The sequence below is a fragment of the Prionailurus bengalensis genome, chromosome A1 (assembly GCF_016509475.1).
Source record: "Prionailurus bengalensis isolate Pbe53 chromosome A1, Fcat_Pben_1.1_paternal_pri, whole genome shotgun sequence".
Taxonomy (NCBI): domain Eukaryota; kingdom Metazoa; phylum Chordata; class Mammalia; order Carnivora; family Felidae; genus Prionailurus; species Prionailurus bengalensis.
Window position 1 is genome coordinate 17,369,753 of NC_057343.1, and position 16,302 is coordinate 17,386,054.

General features: G+C 39.6%; 1 protein-coding gene across 1 annotated transcript in view; it reads left to right on the forward strand.

The window, feature by feature from the left end:
• The window catches only part of FREM2 (FRAS1 related extracellular matrix 2), a 167,530-nt gene that overhangs the window by 129,127 nt on the left and 22,101 nt on the right, over positions 1 to 16,302 (forward strand). The window contains exons 7-15 of the mRNA XM_043577721.1: positions 552 to 701; positions 2,673 to 2,882; positions 4,455 to 4,652; positions 5,441 to 5,605; positions 6,402 to 6,584; positions 9,850 to 9,980; positions 11,516 to 11,674; positions 12,969 to 13,272; positions 15,966 to 16,097. Of these exons, the coding sequence (XP_043433656.1) occupies positions 552 to 701; positions 2,673 to 2,882; positions 4,455 to 4,652; positions 5,441 to 5,605; positions 6,402 to 6,584; positions 9,850 to 9,980; positions 11,516 to 11,674; positions 12,969 to 13,272; positions 15,966 to 16,097 (1,632 nt within the window). The remainder of the gene's footprint in view (positions 1 to 551; positions 702 to 2,672; positions 2,883 to 4,454; positions 4,653 to 5,440; positions 5,606 to 6,401; positions 6,585 to 9,849; positions 9,981 to 11,515; positions 11,675 to 12,968; positions 13,273 to 15,965; positions 16,098 to 16,302) is intronic.

Consider the following 16,302-nt stretch of genomic DNA (forward strand, 5'->3'; position numbering starts at 1 on the left):
TTCAGGGTGGGTAATCATATATATTTAGTCCAATTATGCCAGTACGTGCTAACTCTGCAGTGGTCATGATAGACCCAGTTACACCAGATTATGACCAAATGTAATGGACCAGAAAATGTCATAATGCAACTAGTCTCCGGGCTGAAGGCTTGGGAAAAGATGATACACTGAGCCGTCTAACCAAACTTACAACAATTCAGCTCATGTGTTTTGTTTCATTTGGGGGTTATTTTACTAGCTAACCTTCCAGGAAATACATTTAGAAGCCATTTATAATCCCACATATGGGGGACAAAGTAATTCGAGCCTCAAGATGAGAACGTTCCATTAGGCACTTAACCATAATTTTTTTTTTCTTTTTCAACAAAGGCTTGTCGCCCTGAAAACTATATAAATCAACAGATTAAAGAGATGTTCTCTTACCGAAAGGAGAAAATCTGATCTAAGGGAGTCAGTTCAATAAAGCTTTCTCTTGTCTGGAATTCTGTCGGTAAGGATTGATACGGAAAAAAATACAAATAATCTAAAGGGCACTGCCTCATTCTTAACAGAACCCGTCTTCTATTTCGGCGATGTCGAGTACTCCGTGGACGAGAGCGCCGGCTACGTGGAAGTGCGGGTGTGGAGGACGGGCACAGACCTGTCCAAGCCTTCCAGTGTCACCGTGAGGTCTCGGAAAACAGATCCCCCCTCTGCTGATGGTGAGCAGTTTCCTATGGCAGCTCTTTCGATTGCTCTACAGTATTCAACTCACCATGAAGCAAAAGACTTTAAAGCTAAAATACTGCATTCCTACTAAAGCAGTCTGGATGAATGGAACTTTTTCTGAAATTATTATTATATAGGAGATAAGTCTAGGCTCTCTTTATTATTGTGAGAAAATACATTTAAAAGCCACAAATCAGGGGTGCCTGGGTGGCTCAGTCCGTTAAGCATCCGACTTCAGCTCAGGTCATGACCTCACGGTTCGTGGGTTCGAGCCCCGCGTCAGGCTCTGTGCTGACGGCTCAGAACCTGGATCCTGCTTCAGATTCTGTGTCTCTGTCTCTCTCTGCCTCTCTCTTGCTCACACTCTGTCTCTCTCTCTCTCTCTCTCAAAAAATAAATAAACATTTAAAAAAATATTTTAAAGCCACAAATCAGAGGCTTCGTTACAAACACAGAACTCAAAGACTAAATTCTAATGCCTTCTTTGCATGAATTGGTTCTCTAATTCATTAGATTCTAATTCATTAGATTTACACTTTGCAAATCTAACATCATTGCATATTACGGCATCAGTGTGCACAAGAATGATCTTTCCAGCCACTCTCACAGAAATCTAATGAAGGGTAAGTATCTTGAAGATGTGCATCTCCGACCTGGTTCCCTCCTCCTTTTAACCAGATGTCCCCATAAATACTTCATATCCGAAAGGCTTTTCCATGCTTCAGTATATAAGCTACCCTACCTGGTCCATGCTTACTTTTATTCTGGAATGTACATCTCCAAAGAGTTGATCATAGAGTTTAGGGTAAGCATAGGATTAAGAATGTCCTTTGTTTCTTCTTCTAAGTTGCCAACAATACACACTCTGTCTTTCTCGTGTGCACACACACACGTACATCACGCACGCATCACACACTCATCCCACAAAGCAAGCAGGGACCATATCATTTTAAAAGTCACACTGAAGTTTTAACCTTTTTAATGTAGTGGAAACAGCATAATACTTTGCATGTAGTCAGTGTCCAGGAAGTATTTGATTCCCTGAATTCATCATTTTTTAAGAAAAAATTCAAATCGGAGAAAGATGAAAATTAAAGATGAAGCAGAGGAAAAGAAAAATACTGGAAGAACCACAAGGACATTTGGATGGAGGTTTCAAAAAAATGAATTAAGGGCATATACACTCACAGTTGCATATTCAGAGGTAGAGAGAATTATAAAATGAGGGTTAGGAGAACAGAAGGTATGAAAACAAAGAAGCAATAATATGGAAACCTTGTCACCCACTCTCAGCCTTTATGAATTCCCTAAAGATTGACGGACAGTTTTGTTTGTAACTATTTTAGACATAAATTGAGGTGTTGACACTAGGTTTGCACCCCATGGTCTGAAAAATAAGAAGCCAAAGACCAGATATGTCTTTGAGAATAAAAGCTGGCTGCTCTCTTTTCCTGGGGCGAGTGTGGGTAGAGTGAGAGGGACAAAAGCTTATATCTGAAATGTTGCTTTAACCAACAGACAAACACACACCTAAGTAGGATATTTTCTTGTAGCTTTGGAAAATATAGATATTTAGCTGATGTTAACAAACTTTGAATGCATGTATTTCGTAGGTAATTTTACGATAATCATATATATGATTGATGTGCTGATTAACTCAGACCTGAATTTTATTAGCTCTATTCGAGAATTCTAAAATAAAAACAGAAGAATTATGTAACCAACGCTAAAATAGCTCATTAGACATAAAGAAAATAAAGTTCAGAACCTGGTCTTTGTTCTGCTAGCTCAAAAACCTATATGATACTAACCTTTTGCATTTCATTAAATGTACGTTTTGCAATGTAATACTGGTCTATATATTTTTTTTAAAGAATCACAAATAGGTCTACATAATTTGCATCTCATAATCTTGTTTAATTTAGTCAGTCCCTGACTGAATCATTCTTTTGTTACTCGTCTAGCTGGAACCGACTATGTGGGAATCAGCCGTAATTTAGATTTTGCACCTGGAGTCAACATGCAGACTGTTCGTGTTACCATCCTGGACGATCTCGGGCAACCAGTGCTGGAGGGAATTGAGAAATTTGAACTGGTGCTTCGCATGCCGATGAACGCTGCCCTTGGCGAGCCCAGCAAAGCCACAGTGTCCATAAATGATTCTGTCTCAGATTGTGAGTGTTTATTAATTGACAATGATGAGTAAAATGATAGGCTAGAGTTTATATACTTGTTAAGTAAAATGATGAACTGGGGTTCGCATACCTGTAGAAGTCTGCTAGGGCGGCCATAAGAAAGTACTATAGACTCCACAATTTCTTGTCTCACAGTTCTGGAGGCTAGAAATCCAAAATCAAGATGTCGGCAAGGTTAGTTTGTTCCGAGGGCTGTGTGGGAAGGATCTGTTCCATGCCTCTTCTTTAGCTTATAGATACCCATCTTGTCCTTATGTGCCTTTACATTATCTTCTATGTATGTCACTGTGTCTAAATTTCCCCTGCTTATAAAGACACCAATTCTAGTCAATTAGAATCCATTCTCACGACCTAATTTTTACTTGATTACCTCTGTAAAGACCATATCCTCAAAGAAAGTCACATTTTCAGATTGTGTGGGTTATAGGACTTCAACCTATGAATTTGGAGGGGATGCAATTCGACCCATAACAGTACCCTATCTGACCATGTCTTCCTTTCTCCTTCTGACCATTTTGTTAAAATTAGGTAGTCTCAGAAGAAAACTTTTAGTCTTCTTTCCAAATTTAAAAAAACGAAGTGAGATTGTCATCAGTATCTTGATGGAACCACATGGGGTTGCACAGACCCTTGAATGTAATGGTCTTTTCCCACTTCTCAACACAAGACTTCTATCATCTCTAGACACTTGAAACTTCCCTAATGAGGTGCCAAAACTATAGTTCTAAGTCATGCAGCTGCTGGACACATGGTAAGGCTCTCTGACACATCCTCATGAGGGAGTTTTGAATAAGTTTCAACCATGGTGATCGTGGCGTTGCTTGGAAGAATGTAGCCTATTGTTAATGAGGCCTATGTTTAATTCACCCATCATAGGTATCACTTAAAATATATACATAATATTCAGGATCAAAAACGGTATATATGTGTATATATATATATGTATATAATATATATACATATATATGTATATAATATATATACATATATTAATACATATATACATATATATTATATACATATATATACACACATATATATGTATATGTGTATACACATATATATTATATATATATATTATATACATATATACATACACATATATAATACTATATTCATTATCAACTTTTCTCACATAGTCTGGGTAAACTCCGCTTGTAATTATATACACAATATTGAGTGTTATTCACAGATAATTCAGAAATTACCCAGAAATTTCAGTAATTCTGAAAAGCTCATGATTAAGCAACATATATAAATACAGATATCTCAAAGTCTCTGGTTTTATCTATTTTTTTTACCATTTCACTGCATCTCCCTACTCCGTGGAATGGGCAGAGCAGAATTTCACAGATAAGAGAAATCAAAACACTTCATTTATTTAAGTGGTTTGCTTAACGCCAAAACATTGTCAAGTGACTGCGTGGAAACTGGAATTCAGTTCTCACTTCCGTTCCATTATTCTTGCCACTAAGCCAGGTTCTCTGAAATGCCGTTTTCCTCAAGGAGATCTCTGTCCACTTTGATCCTGATGCCCATTTGTTTTTGCAGTGCCTAAGATGCAATTCAAAGAACGGGTGTATATTGGCAACGAAAATGATGGGCAGATAGTCGCAATGATCCACAGGAATGGAGACATTCACTACAGGTCTTCAGTGAGATGCTACACACGCCAGGGGTCTGCACAGGTGATGGCGGACTTTGAGGAACGTCCAAACACTGATGGCTCCATCATCACGTTCCTCCCTGGTAAGGCTGGGCCTGACATTTTTCTGTGGAATTTGAGGAAGCCGAGTTTTTGATGAGAAATACGTACCAGGAAAATACATGTCCCTGACTTCCACAAGCTTATGGCGTGGTTTTACGTGCACCGTGTGAATAAGGCAGAGTAGGCTGTCACAGATTGAACGAATGTCTTTTTCATGTCGTATTAATTTATTAATTAGTTTCCAGTGATGTGCTGTATTGTTTACCCAGGGGCATATCAGCTGTATAGATATGCTGTATAGATATCTCCCACTGTTGGGAGATAGGGTTCAAACGATAGAGAGGAGAGGAAACAGATGTCACACGTTTAATGTGAATTCAGAGCCTCAAAATGTTTGATCACTTTGATCCCGTAATTGTACTAGAAACTAGCACTGTGGTCACATTAACTCTGACCGTCCGGTACAAGGCTGCTAAATTTGCTTCCTGATCGTGATGCAAGAAATTCATACCTAAAATTGGTATTTGCTCATTATCCTCGTTTTCTAAGATGAGCGACGGAACTTAAAAACAGACATTAAAGAAATTTCCCATACAAGTAGGAGCTCTCGTTGCATATGTTCAAACATTTAATCATTCATTCAGCAAATATTTATTGGAGGCTTATGGCATGCCGGATACTGTTCTTCGCCCTGTCAGTATAGCAGGGAAAACAACATCCTTGCCCTTACGGTGCTTGTATTCTAGTAGCCCACGTGTCCTTTAGGGCCTGGGATGGGATTGGGATGGGATGGGATGTAACTGACGTGCTGTCGTTATCACTGTGCCAGGTGAGACTGAAAAGCCTTGTGTCCTTGAACTGATGGACGACAAACTCTATGAGGAGGTAGAGGAGCTCCGCCTGGTTCTTGGCACCCCACACAGCAACTCCCCCTTCGGGGCTGCGGTCGGGGAACAAAATGAAACTCTGATAAGGATCCAAGATGATGCTGATAGTAAGACGTTATTTCTTGTGTTCAGCTGTAATTTGGAAATTGAAATCCCTCTACGTTGATAATTTTGGTGGCTCAGTAAATAACCCCCTCTTGCTTTTTGTTAATGTTTATTTACTTATTTTGAGGGAGAGGAAGAAAGTGAGCATGAGCGGGATAGGGGGAGAGAGAGAGGGAGAGAGGGAATCCCAAGCAAGCAGGGTCTACTCTGTCAGCACAGAGCCTGATGCGGGGCTTGATCCCAGGAACCATGAGATCATGACTTGAGCTGAAATCAAGAGTCAGATGGTTAACCGACTGAGCCACTCAGGTACCACCCGCCTCTTTCTGACTAAGGTTTTAAAGCAATTGAGAAATAGGGGAAAAGAGTAAGACGAATGGGGAGCCAAATCAACCATTAAAATTGAAAGTTGATGTTGGAGAATATGGTTTATATATAATGCCGAATTTTGAATGTTCATACCTCCCACCTGGCAGAGATAGCCCTGGACCAGCAGTTTCTCCCTCAGTGAGAAAATTTATTATCAGTTTTCTCAGAGACCCACTCCTGTAAGACTTATGGCACATAGAGGCCACCCAGAGTACATGGTCTCTGGGGCTGGTTAATTCCCAAGGAAGGAGCTGGACTTCACACACTCAGTTTCTCTTAACCCACTCACCAATAATTATGGGTGAGGGGACGGAGAGATGCCAGGAGTGTAATACTAATTAAGTTCTTCCCATATGGAAAGAAACATTAGAAATGAAGAAAAAGTATTCCCCTTACATTTTAATTTATCCACATTTCTCACAATTTTAGAGGCCATCATTAAATTTGGAGAAACCAAATTTAGTGTCAGTGAACCCAAAGAACCAGGACAGTCGGTGGTTATAAAAATTCCAGTGATTCGCCAAGGAGATACTTCGAAGGTTTCCATCGTGAGAGTCCACACCAAGGATGGATCAGCCACCTCTGGAGAAGACTATCACCCTGTGTCAGAAGGTACGGGCGTTCCCAGGGCCTGCCTCCAGGTGGGTGGTGCTCACACTATTTATTGGCACTGGTGCCCTTGAGAAAATGAAGAGAAATATCCAACTGAAACAAAAATAGACATACCCCTTTACATTAATCTCTTCCAGAAAAACAAAGGCAGTGGAATTTAGTTCCAGAATTTTCCTTTTTGACTTACAGGGTTTATGTGTGAGGACTTAGGGAAGAAGTTGTGAATAGACCAAATGACTTTATGTTCTAAGTCTACTTTTACTTTTAATAGGTGTTACCTTTATTATGATAATCAGATACTAACTAAGTTCGATTCTAGAATATTCTAGTACGATGAAAATATGCATGGTAGCTGAGATAGTTTTTTAGTTTATAGAACACCAACAATCTAAAACTTCAAGCTACAAAATTTTGTGTTAATGAAGGGCAGAAAAAGGCCGGTGAAATACCAACCAAAGAGACCATGAATTTTCCAGGCCTTAGGATTTCGTAATGGATGCTTTTCATCCACCCCTCTCTGTCTTCAAATTTTTGGACCATTTCACCATTTATTTTTATGAGTAATTAAAACAAATCAGCTCTTCTCTCTCTTTTTATAAGCTATTTGCTGACAGAATAGCTATAAATTGATTTCTTTGTCAAAGGTAAGTTTGTGAATCATGTGGCGTTCTACTTATCCGCATTGTTTCTAGTATCCTACCTGTTGCTACCAACAATCTTTAGTTCTTTTTTTTAATGTTTTTATTTATTCTTGATGTGGGGGGGAGGGGCAGAGAAAGAGACAGAGGATCCAAGGGAGCACTGCTGTGACAGCAGAGAGCCAGATTCGAGGATCCAACCCATGAGCCATGAGATCATGACCTGAGCCGAAGTCGGACACTTAACCGACTGAGCCACCCGGGCGTCCCCAATCTTTAGTTCTTGATCATACGGCATCAGGCATTCACCTTGATCTCCTAACTTTTGAAATGAAGAAGGTTGGAAAATGATGGACAATGATTTCTGAGTCAGTAATAAAGTTGATGAAGACAATAGGAAAAAAAAAAGCATCCTCTACCAAAAAGCTTGTTTTCCTTGCATATATGGTAAATGTTTGACTACTGTAAGGCTTCAAAGTTATCCTCAGAAGTTTCTCTTTGCAAAGAATGATATATTTATATTTTAAATATATATTATATTATATTATATTATATTTGAAATAAATCACATACAACCCAAAAGGAGAAGAAAAAAACTGGTTAGATACAAAATTATAAAAATCTAAAATAAGTCTTTTTTCTGTAAATAAGCAGATTTTACATAAAGGAAACACCTTCTAAAGATGGAGAATGTGACCTTTAACAGAAAATGTTTTTCAAGGAAACAAAACAAATTTTTTTGCTGAAGCAGAAATAAAACTATACCTCTGTAGTAAACTGACCTATGAAGTCAGAAAAAGGTTAAATATCAGTGAATCAGCTTGTGCCTCTTTTATCCCATTGTAAACATGCTGTTTCTAAAGCTTCCGATTAAAATGTCATCTCTTCTAACCCATATTCTAATTTCTCCCCCTGTGGTCAAAATTGAGGCCAGTCCCTAATGAACAAACAGAAATAACAAACATAGAAGAAAAATTGAAACTTTTTTTGCGCTAAAAATGTCAAAAGTGACAGATAAAGACTAAAGTAATTGAGTCATCGAGGAAACTTACCTATCATCTAGCAAGTGTACGGTGAGAAAACAGTCATTTAAATATTTAAAAGAAATACTTAAGTTTTTAACTTCTTAGAAATTGGGTTTCTGTAGCTCTGGATGTTATAAAACTCGACTGCTTATATAAGGGCTAAAACAAGTGATGAAAAGAGTGAAGCAAGTGACGTAGGAGGGAAAATGACACGTTGGAGGCGTTACTGAACCATAAAGTCCATTCCCTGCTGGGAAAAGCCGGCACCATCATAGCCAGCTGACTTTTGCCAAGCAGGAAAGTGCAAAAGAACTTAAAAAAAAAATCTGTATTTTTCTATGCAATCCCCAGATATTTTTGGTTTCAAAAACTAATCTTATAATGAAATGTCACAGGAGTCAGACCAAACAAATTGATGGGCCAGAGATGATCAGCTCTTTTCATCCTCTGGAACAAGAACCCTAAATTCTCTCAGGGTCTGAGAAACCCAAGACTAATAGACTCAAAGAACACGCTAAGGCTAATGTGGAAGATGGCTATATATAGAAACAGAACTCATTTTAGAGGGATCTGGCTTACTAACTCAATTTTAAAGAAAAAAATCTTTTTCATAATTTATAAAAAAATAGAAGTAGCAGAAGAAACACACATTGGAGACACATTTTCCTCTGCCACACTTTAAAGGATTTGTAATTTAGAGTTCTAATGGTTGAACTTCAGTTACGTCGGAAACAGCATCTGCTGTCTTCTCTAATTGGAATGATATGCATTAAACTTTTTATTTCTCTTCTGAGCCAGTTTCTCAAAAGGTACAGGAAAACCAACAAAGTCATTTATCCAAGTCTCATGATATGGGTAGCTGCTGACTCTTGAGTTCAGTAAAATCAATTAATTTTTAACGTTTTAAGAATTTTGAAATGAATAATTTTTTAAAAGGATTCTCATAACTGGGTTTCATTTTCATGACAATGAAACAAATTTGTTTTTAGTGAGGGCAGGATTGAGGGGAAGAATACCATTCGCATCTCTCAAAAAGAATTTTCTAAGTTTCCAAGATTAACGCCAACAACAGAAAAAAGTCTTCTTAAAATATAATTTGATACAATATTAAAAAGCTCAACAATTTTATATCCACCTTATATTATCCATACATACTTAATGCAAGTGCTGTTCACAGTTCATAATATTTGTAAAATTAGTCACTTAACTTGGATCCTATTGGCTCAGAAATTCTGGAACCAAGAAGTCCGTTTTTCTGGTTACGCCTCAGTATTAGAACTGGTGATCTTCTGTTCCGTTACTCTGTGTTTTTTCAGACTGTGGGCCAACAAACAAATATAGTAGCTTCTGATTAGAATTTTATTTGGATGAAATTGAATAGAATGGAAAACATTGAAGTGCAAGACCTGAAGTAAAAATAAATGATGTTTTCAAACTTGTGATTCCATTTTATTCATACACACACACACACACACACACACACACACACTGGGCCACAGTGTGAAGTGTTTTTCCTCATTGTGAGTCACTGTCAAAAAAGCTTGACAAAAATTTCACATATTCGTGTGTAAAGGACTTCAATCTGTGATTCTGCATTTGTAGAAATTGAGTTTAAGGAGGGAGAAACGGAGCATCTTGTTAACATTGAAGTAATCTTCGATGGGATCAGAGAAATGAGAGAGGCCTTCACTGTTCACCTAAAACCCGATGAGAACATGATTGCAGAGACTCAGGTAAGAGAATGCGGATACAAATTCAGGGCTTGCACTTTAATCGGGGAAAATGCATATACGCCTCACATGGTATACAGTAGACTAATGGAATTTTGTGCAAGCCTCGTATAAAGGAGATGTGCATAATCCGCTTTTCACCTCAGAAATAAATGTTGCTCCTATTACTCTTCCTTTGAAAAGTCATGTGTAGAGAAACTCAGAGACTACAGTCACTGAGCCCCACGTCTGCCCATTTAGCCTTTCCATTTCAGTCGGCAGCCATTGAATTTGAGATTCATTTCCAGAAAGAGAGCATCGTCTCCACATAAAGAGAAGACTGTAAATTCAGTGCTGCAGCTCATTAAAATGTACATTTCAATCCACGTCACAGTTTGCTGTCCCTCAAAATTCCCACCGCTCATCTTAGCTTTAGCAAATTGATGTCCGGAGCCTCAGTGACCAAAATGTTATGGTCCTAATACTGGTTTTCTGTGTTCATTTCACTTAAATTGTGTCACCGACCAATTTTCTTCAAGATACGCATAATTTCCACAGAATGTTGACATTTGAACTTTAATCTCTACAACTGAATAATTTTAGGCACAGACCAATGTTTGTAATGTCTATGCTTAAATTTACCGTTTCTTTGATTGTTTGATTTACTATTAGTACAAAATCAAATTGGGCAGATTTCTTCCCTTCAGTATTTGTTATCATTTTATAAGCTTTCCTGCTTGATGGTATTTCTGCTACAGTGCCTGGCTTTTTTTTAAGTCATATTGAAAATTCAAGAAGTATGGGCCGAAAACCTTTCCCACGTATATATTTTTTATAACCCTTGATCACATTAAAAATGATTATTGCTATTTTTATGGAGCATTGCATTAAACTCTTTGGGGTGAAAGGAACGGAGATTCATTCAGGTCACTTCAAGGGACAACAGCTGCTTTTACAAATCCACAGGTGAATATGGATTTGGAAACTGTGATATAGAAGATATCAGAAGGTTCTTCAGGAGCTAAGGCAAATTTATCGGCAGGGTGTCCTGGCATCACGCTCTGCCTGGGCTTCAGGCTGTGCTTCTGGTCTCTGCTCATTTAAAGCCTCGCTTTTCACTGGCATCCGCGTCAGCATGGCCATGCTATCACATGACCCCGAGGATCTGCCTTATTTCAGCCTGTGGCTCAGCTTTTTTCCCACTAGCAACTAATTGGCCCTTTCATGGGTCTTCCGTGTCTCAACCCAAGACAGATTCAGCCGCGATCATCACGATTTGGAGAGGAAAAATAGAACCCAAATACCTCGTGAACCACCGGCCAACCCCGGCTGCCCTGGGCTCATGCACCCTCCCCTGGTGCCAGCAGATATGGCCAAGGTGCCAGAATCACCCAGAACAAACCACATAGGGCCTGTCACTCTGCAGGGGCCCTGCGTGTGACAGTTCTCATCACTGTGACGCCAGGGATGTGCCAAGCATCATAGGTATCATACCGTACAATAGAAGCTCCTAGAGCCAAATATTTTAATAATCAAAGGTAATTATCTTTTCCCTGTAGGTCACCAAAGCCATTGTGTATATAGAAGAAATGAACAGCATGGCAGACGTCACTTTTCCTTCTGTCCCTCAAATTGTGTCATTACTGATGTATGATGACACTTCCAGAGCTAAAGATAGTGCTGGACCTGTGTCTGGGTATCCTGTCGTCTGTATCACAGTGAGTAGGCAATTGACAAAATTGAGAAAAATTGCAAAATGACTATTTAAAATAATTATAGATGGTAGCCAGTGTAGGATAGGCTTTGCCATGAAGAAATGCCAAGTGGAAAATACCACAAGGCATAAGCTTTGAACTTTGGGGACAGGAAAACATAACGTTAGTCAAATAAAGCTCCCATTTTTCTTCCTTATCCAACAAAGGTTTATTAACTCATGTGTACACAGTGTGTTATCTCCTGTTATCTCCGGGTCTGCCATTGATAGAAAAATAAATAAGGGTTGAGCTGTGCACTCAAGAAACTTAAAAATTGGATTTTTAAGGAAGAGAAAAATGGATAGGAATCGTCGCTCTACCAGAGGGTAAGATGTGATCATGACCGTGAAAGCCAGCTAGAGCCCCAGCTCCATGTGTGAGAAGAGGCTTGGGGCACTTGTGTGGAATTTCAGCAGTTTAAGATAAGAGTCAGACAGGGGAAGGCCATTCCAGGAGGAAGTGATTGCAACACGAGCTACATCTACAGAAATAGCGCTAAAAAAATGGCATATTATGATTACTTTTTATTTGCCTCTCCTTGACTTTAAGTTATAAGTTCCTTGCGAGCAAAACTGGAATGCACTTATTTTTATATGTTATTTTTATATGACCACAGCCCAGGTGTAATGATCTACATATAATAGGCACACAATAAATGTTTATTGAATTAACTAAGCAGGTAAGAATTTGGTGCCAAGTTATAGAGGTCTTTCCATGTTATACGAAGGACCGTGGACTTCATCGGTTGGGTAGCAGGGGGCTCTCGCGCAGAGGAACGGCAGGAGAAGAGGGCTGTGTTGGAGTGTCCCCACACAGCAGTGTGTCACTTGCCCGGAAAGACCCCCAGCCTGCTGCGAGGTGGTGCTGGGAATGGGAAGGAAGGTACCGGCTTAAACATTGCAAAAGAAGAATCAACCAAGTTCACTGACCCACCGGAAGTGGGGGACAAGATGAGAGAGAGGAGGGAGGGAGGGAAGGAGAAGAAGAATGATTCGGGATCTTGGAGATTTATGAGGTGATGCAAAGCATAGCAAGTTTACGGGCATTAAGTTAGAGTAGAAGCACCCAGTAAGCTATTTGAAATGGAAGTTCAGAGTCCACACGTGCTGTTAGGGCTAGAATAGAAATGTGCCGGCTGCATGAATAGCAGGTAGAAATGGCAAAAAGCAGCAGGGAAAACACTAGGATAGAGAGCTTGAGAGGCAGAACTTCCACACTGTTCTGTGCCGTGGCCCTAACAGTCACTTGTCTCCCACAGGCTTGCAACCCTAAATACTCAGACTTTGACAAAACAGGCTCCATTTGTGCAAGTGAGAACATCAACGACACCTTGACCCGGTACCGATGGCTAACTAGCGCTCCCGCTGGCCCTGATGGCGTGACCAGCCCCATGAGAGAAGTGGACTTTGACACCTTCTTTACGTCATCCAAGATGATCACCTTAGACTCCGTATACTTTCAGCCTGGCTCTCGGGTGCAGTGTGCGGCTCGTGCTGTGAATGCCGATGGCAATGAGGGCCTGGAGCTGATGAGCCCTGTCGTAACCATCAGCAGAGAAGAAGGTACTGCACTGCCATTGTCACATGACGACCACTGAAATACACAAATGTCTGATTCCTGGCTATTAGTTCTCCCAAATGCCCCCATGCATTCCTTAATATTCTTTAAGTGCTTAATTTTTTTTAAGTTTATGTATCTGTTTTGAGAGAGAGAGTGAGAGCGGACGAGGGGCAGAAAGAGAGGGAGAAAGAAAATCCCAAGCAGCCTCCGTGTTCTCAGTGCCAAGCCCGACGCAGGGCTGGAACTCACGAACCGCGAGATCGAGCGTGACCTGAGCCGAAATTGAGAGTAGGACGCTTAACCAACTGAGCCACCGGGTGCCTAAATATTCTTCAAGTACTTAAAAAATGACATCGTTTTTATAAAAATATCCATTAGAAAATAAGTATTTATTTGTTCCACGTGTTTTGATTACCTGTTATATGCCAGACTTTAGGCTGGCATACGCATACTTTCTGCTGGTGATGAGAACAAGAGATCAGGATGCTTATTCTCGAGGAATTCACTCAAGCCGGGGACAAAGATTAACTTTAGTCTGGACGAGGCACAGTAAAAGTGATTCGTTCTACCCTGGGTGGGTCAGGAAAGGTTTCCTCAAAGAAAAACTGCTTACGCTGAATCTTGGAAACAGCAGAGAAAGAAAAGCATGAGCAATTACTGATAGAAGGCTGAAAAATCCTGGGATAATCCGGAAACTACAGAGACATGGGGAAGCGTGTGAGAGGGAGACTAGGGAGAATCTGGACACGGTGGCTCCTATACGGTGACCTGGTTGCTGCACAAGTAGGAGTTTGCTGGGGACCGGGCCCGAGGAGGGATGGTGCAGGTGGAGAGGGATGTACAGGTGTCCACACTCTGTGATTACGGGGGTGGGGGGGTGGGGGTGGGGTCCAGGGCCGAAGCCCAGACATTGGAGGTGAAGAACAGGATGTAGCTGGAGACAACACTGAAAAGACAGGAACTCTACCTTATTAACTAATCTTGCACTCTGGAGAAGAACTTTTAAGTTAGATTTTTATTTTTTTTTTAAGTTAGATTTTTAAAATAACAGTCTGGTGGGGCGCCTGGGTGGCTCAGTCAGTTGACGACTGACTTTGGCTCATAATCTCGTGATCCATGAGTTCGAGCCCTGCGTTGGGCTCTGTGCTGACAGCTCGGAGCCTGGAGCCTGCTTCGGATTCTGTGTCTCCCTCTCTCTCTGCCCCTCTCCAACTCGCACTCTGTTACTCTCAAAAATAAATAAACATTAAAAAAATTGAAAGTAACAGTTTGTTTATAAGATTTTATTCCTAAAACTTTCTTTGCATATAATGGTTCAGAAGTGTATTTGTTGCATAAAGAAATGTTATAGGTACCACCTCCCACAGTTAATACTCAGGATCGATATTTATTGATATCATATATAGTAAACATGCTCTTCTGTTAGAATTAAAATATATGGATTTTAAATTTTTTTTAATGTTTTTATTTATTTTTGAGACAGAGAGAGAAACAGAGCATGAGCAAGTGAGGGGCAGAGACAGAAGGAGACACAGAATCTAAAGCAGTCTCCAGGCTCTAAGCTGTCAGCACAGAGCCCGATACAGGGCTCAAACTCACCACGAGATCATGACTTGAGCCGAAGTCAGACGCTTAACCGACTGAGCCACCCGGGCACCCCTAAAATATATGGTTTTTAAATTCCTCTAAAAACCAAACTGTTATGTTAGTACCAGAAAGGAAAAAAAAAAAATTAAACACTGCCTTAAAATGAGTCCCCCTCTTTATAAAATAGTCCAGATGTGGCAACTGCCTTGATTTTATTGCTATTTTAATAAATATTTGTCTGTTTCCTTTGTTTTGTACAAATAGAAAAGAGATTATATATTGCCTAATTGTCTTGAAATTACAACCCCGCATCTTTGTCTGTTCCATATTACGAAAATGAAAACATTACAATTCTTTTAAAGTAAACTTTGGAGGAAGATTTTCATGTCAGCATTCTTGAGGATCACTGAGAGCTAGATAGATGTTAGACAGAAAATAATCTTATATCGTCATGTGTTTCAGTACGTGTCTGCATATGTCAGTATCAGTATATTTTGTATCAGTATGTATATTATAAATTATAATTCATAATACACATACCATAAGAAGTTACATATATAGAGAAAACTCTACTGTATACATTTTGTTCCCTAATTTTAAGGAGACTTTAGGTTTTTTTGTTTTAAAGATGAGTGCATTTTTAGTTGCTTTGATTATCAATACTGATACTTTATGACTAGTCAGTAAGTAAGTATATTATTCTATGGTAAACACCCAATTCATGTAATTAAACTATAGTTATTTTTTCCTGTCGGCTTTCACATGTTATATTAAAATGACTTTGTAAATATGATTATAACCTAGAATGAATGCCCAGTGTATTAAACAATTGAACAGTAAACAGAATAATTAAACATTGAACAATAACGATTTTTTCTCAAACTTTATAAAACACCCAACATGTAAAGAAGTAGCCAGTAAACTGTCTGCTGTGATTGCTTCTCACACCAGGGTTTTCAGCTTTTTTATAGCTCTTCTTAGCAATGCTTTGGTCCACAGAGAATTTTTAATTTTATTACTTAAAAAGTAAGGGTGCCTAGTTTAAAAACATTCTCTAGGTGTTGTCTGTTTTCTTCTTTTAGCATAAACATGTTCGTTTTTCCCTGAGGTCTTTGTCAGCCCCGAGTACCAGGGACGGTGGGAGCAGAACCATTCTCCGCTAAACTGCGCTACACGGGCCCCGAGGACCCAGAGTACACAAACCTTATCAAGCTCACTGTCACGATGCCACACGTAGACGGTAGGTGGCTTGGGTGAGCAAAGCCACGGGAGTGGTTTGGGCTCCTCCGTACCTGGTTCATGTCACTGAGTGGTCGAAATCACCAAACAGACAATACGTGTTCGTTGTGCAACTTGACCGTCGAGTCCTTCTGCTTCTTTCAAGTGTTTCTGCTTTCTCTCGATCCTGTTTTTTTTAAGTGTGACAACTTACGCATTCTTTAAAA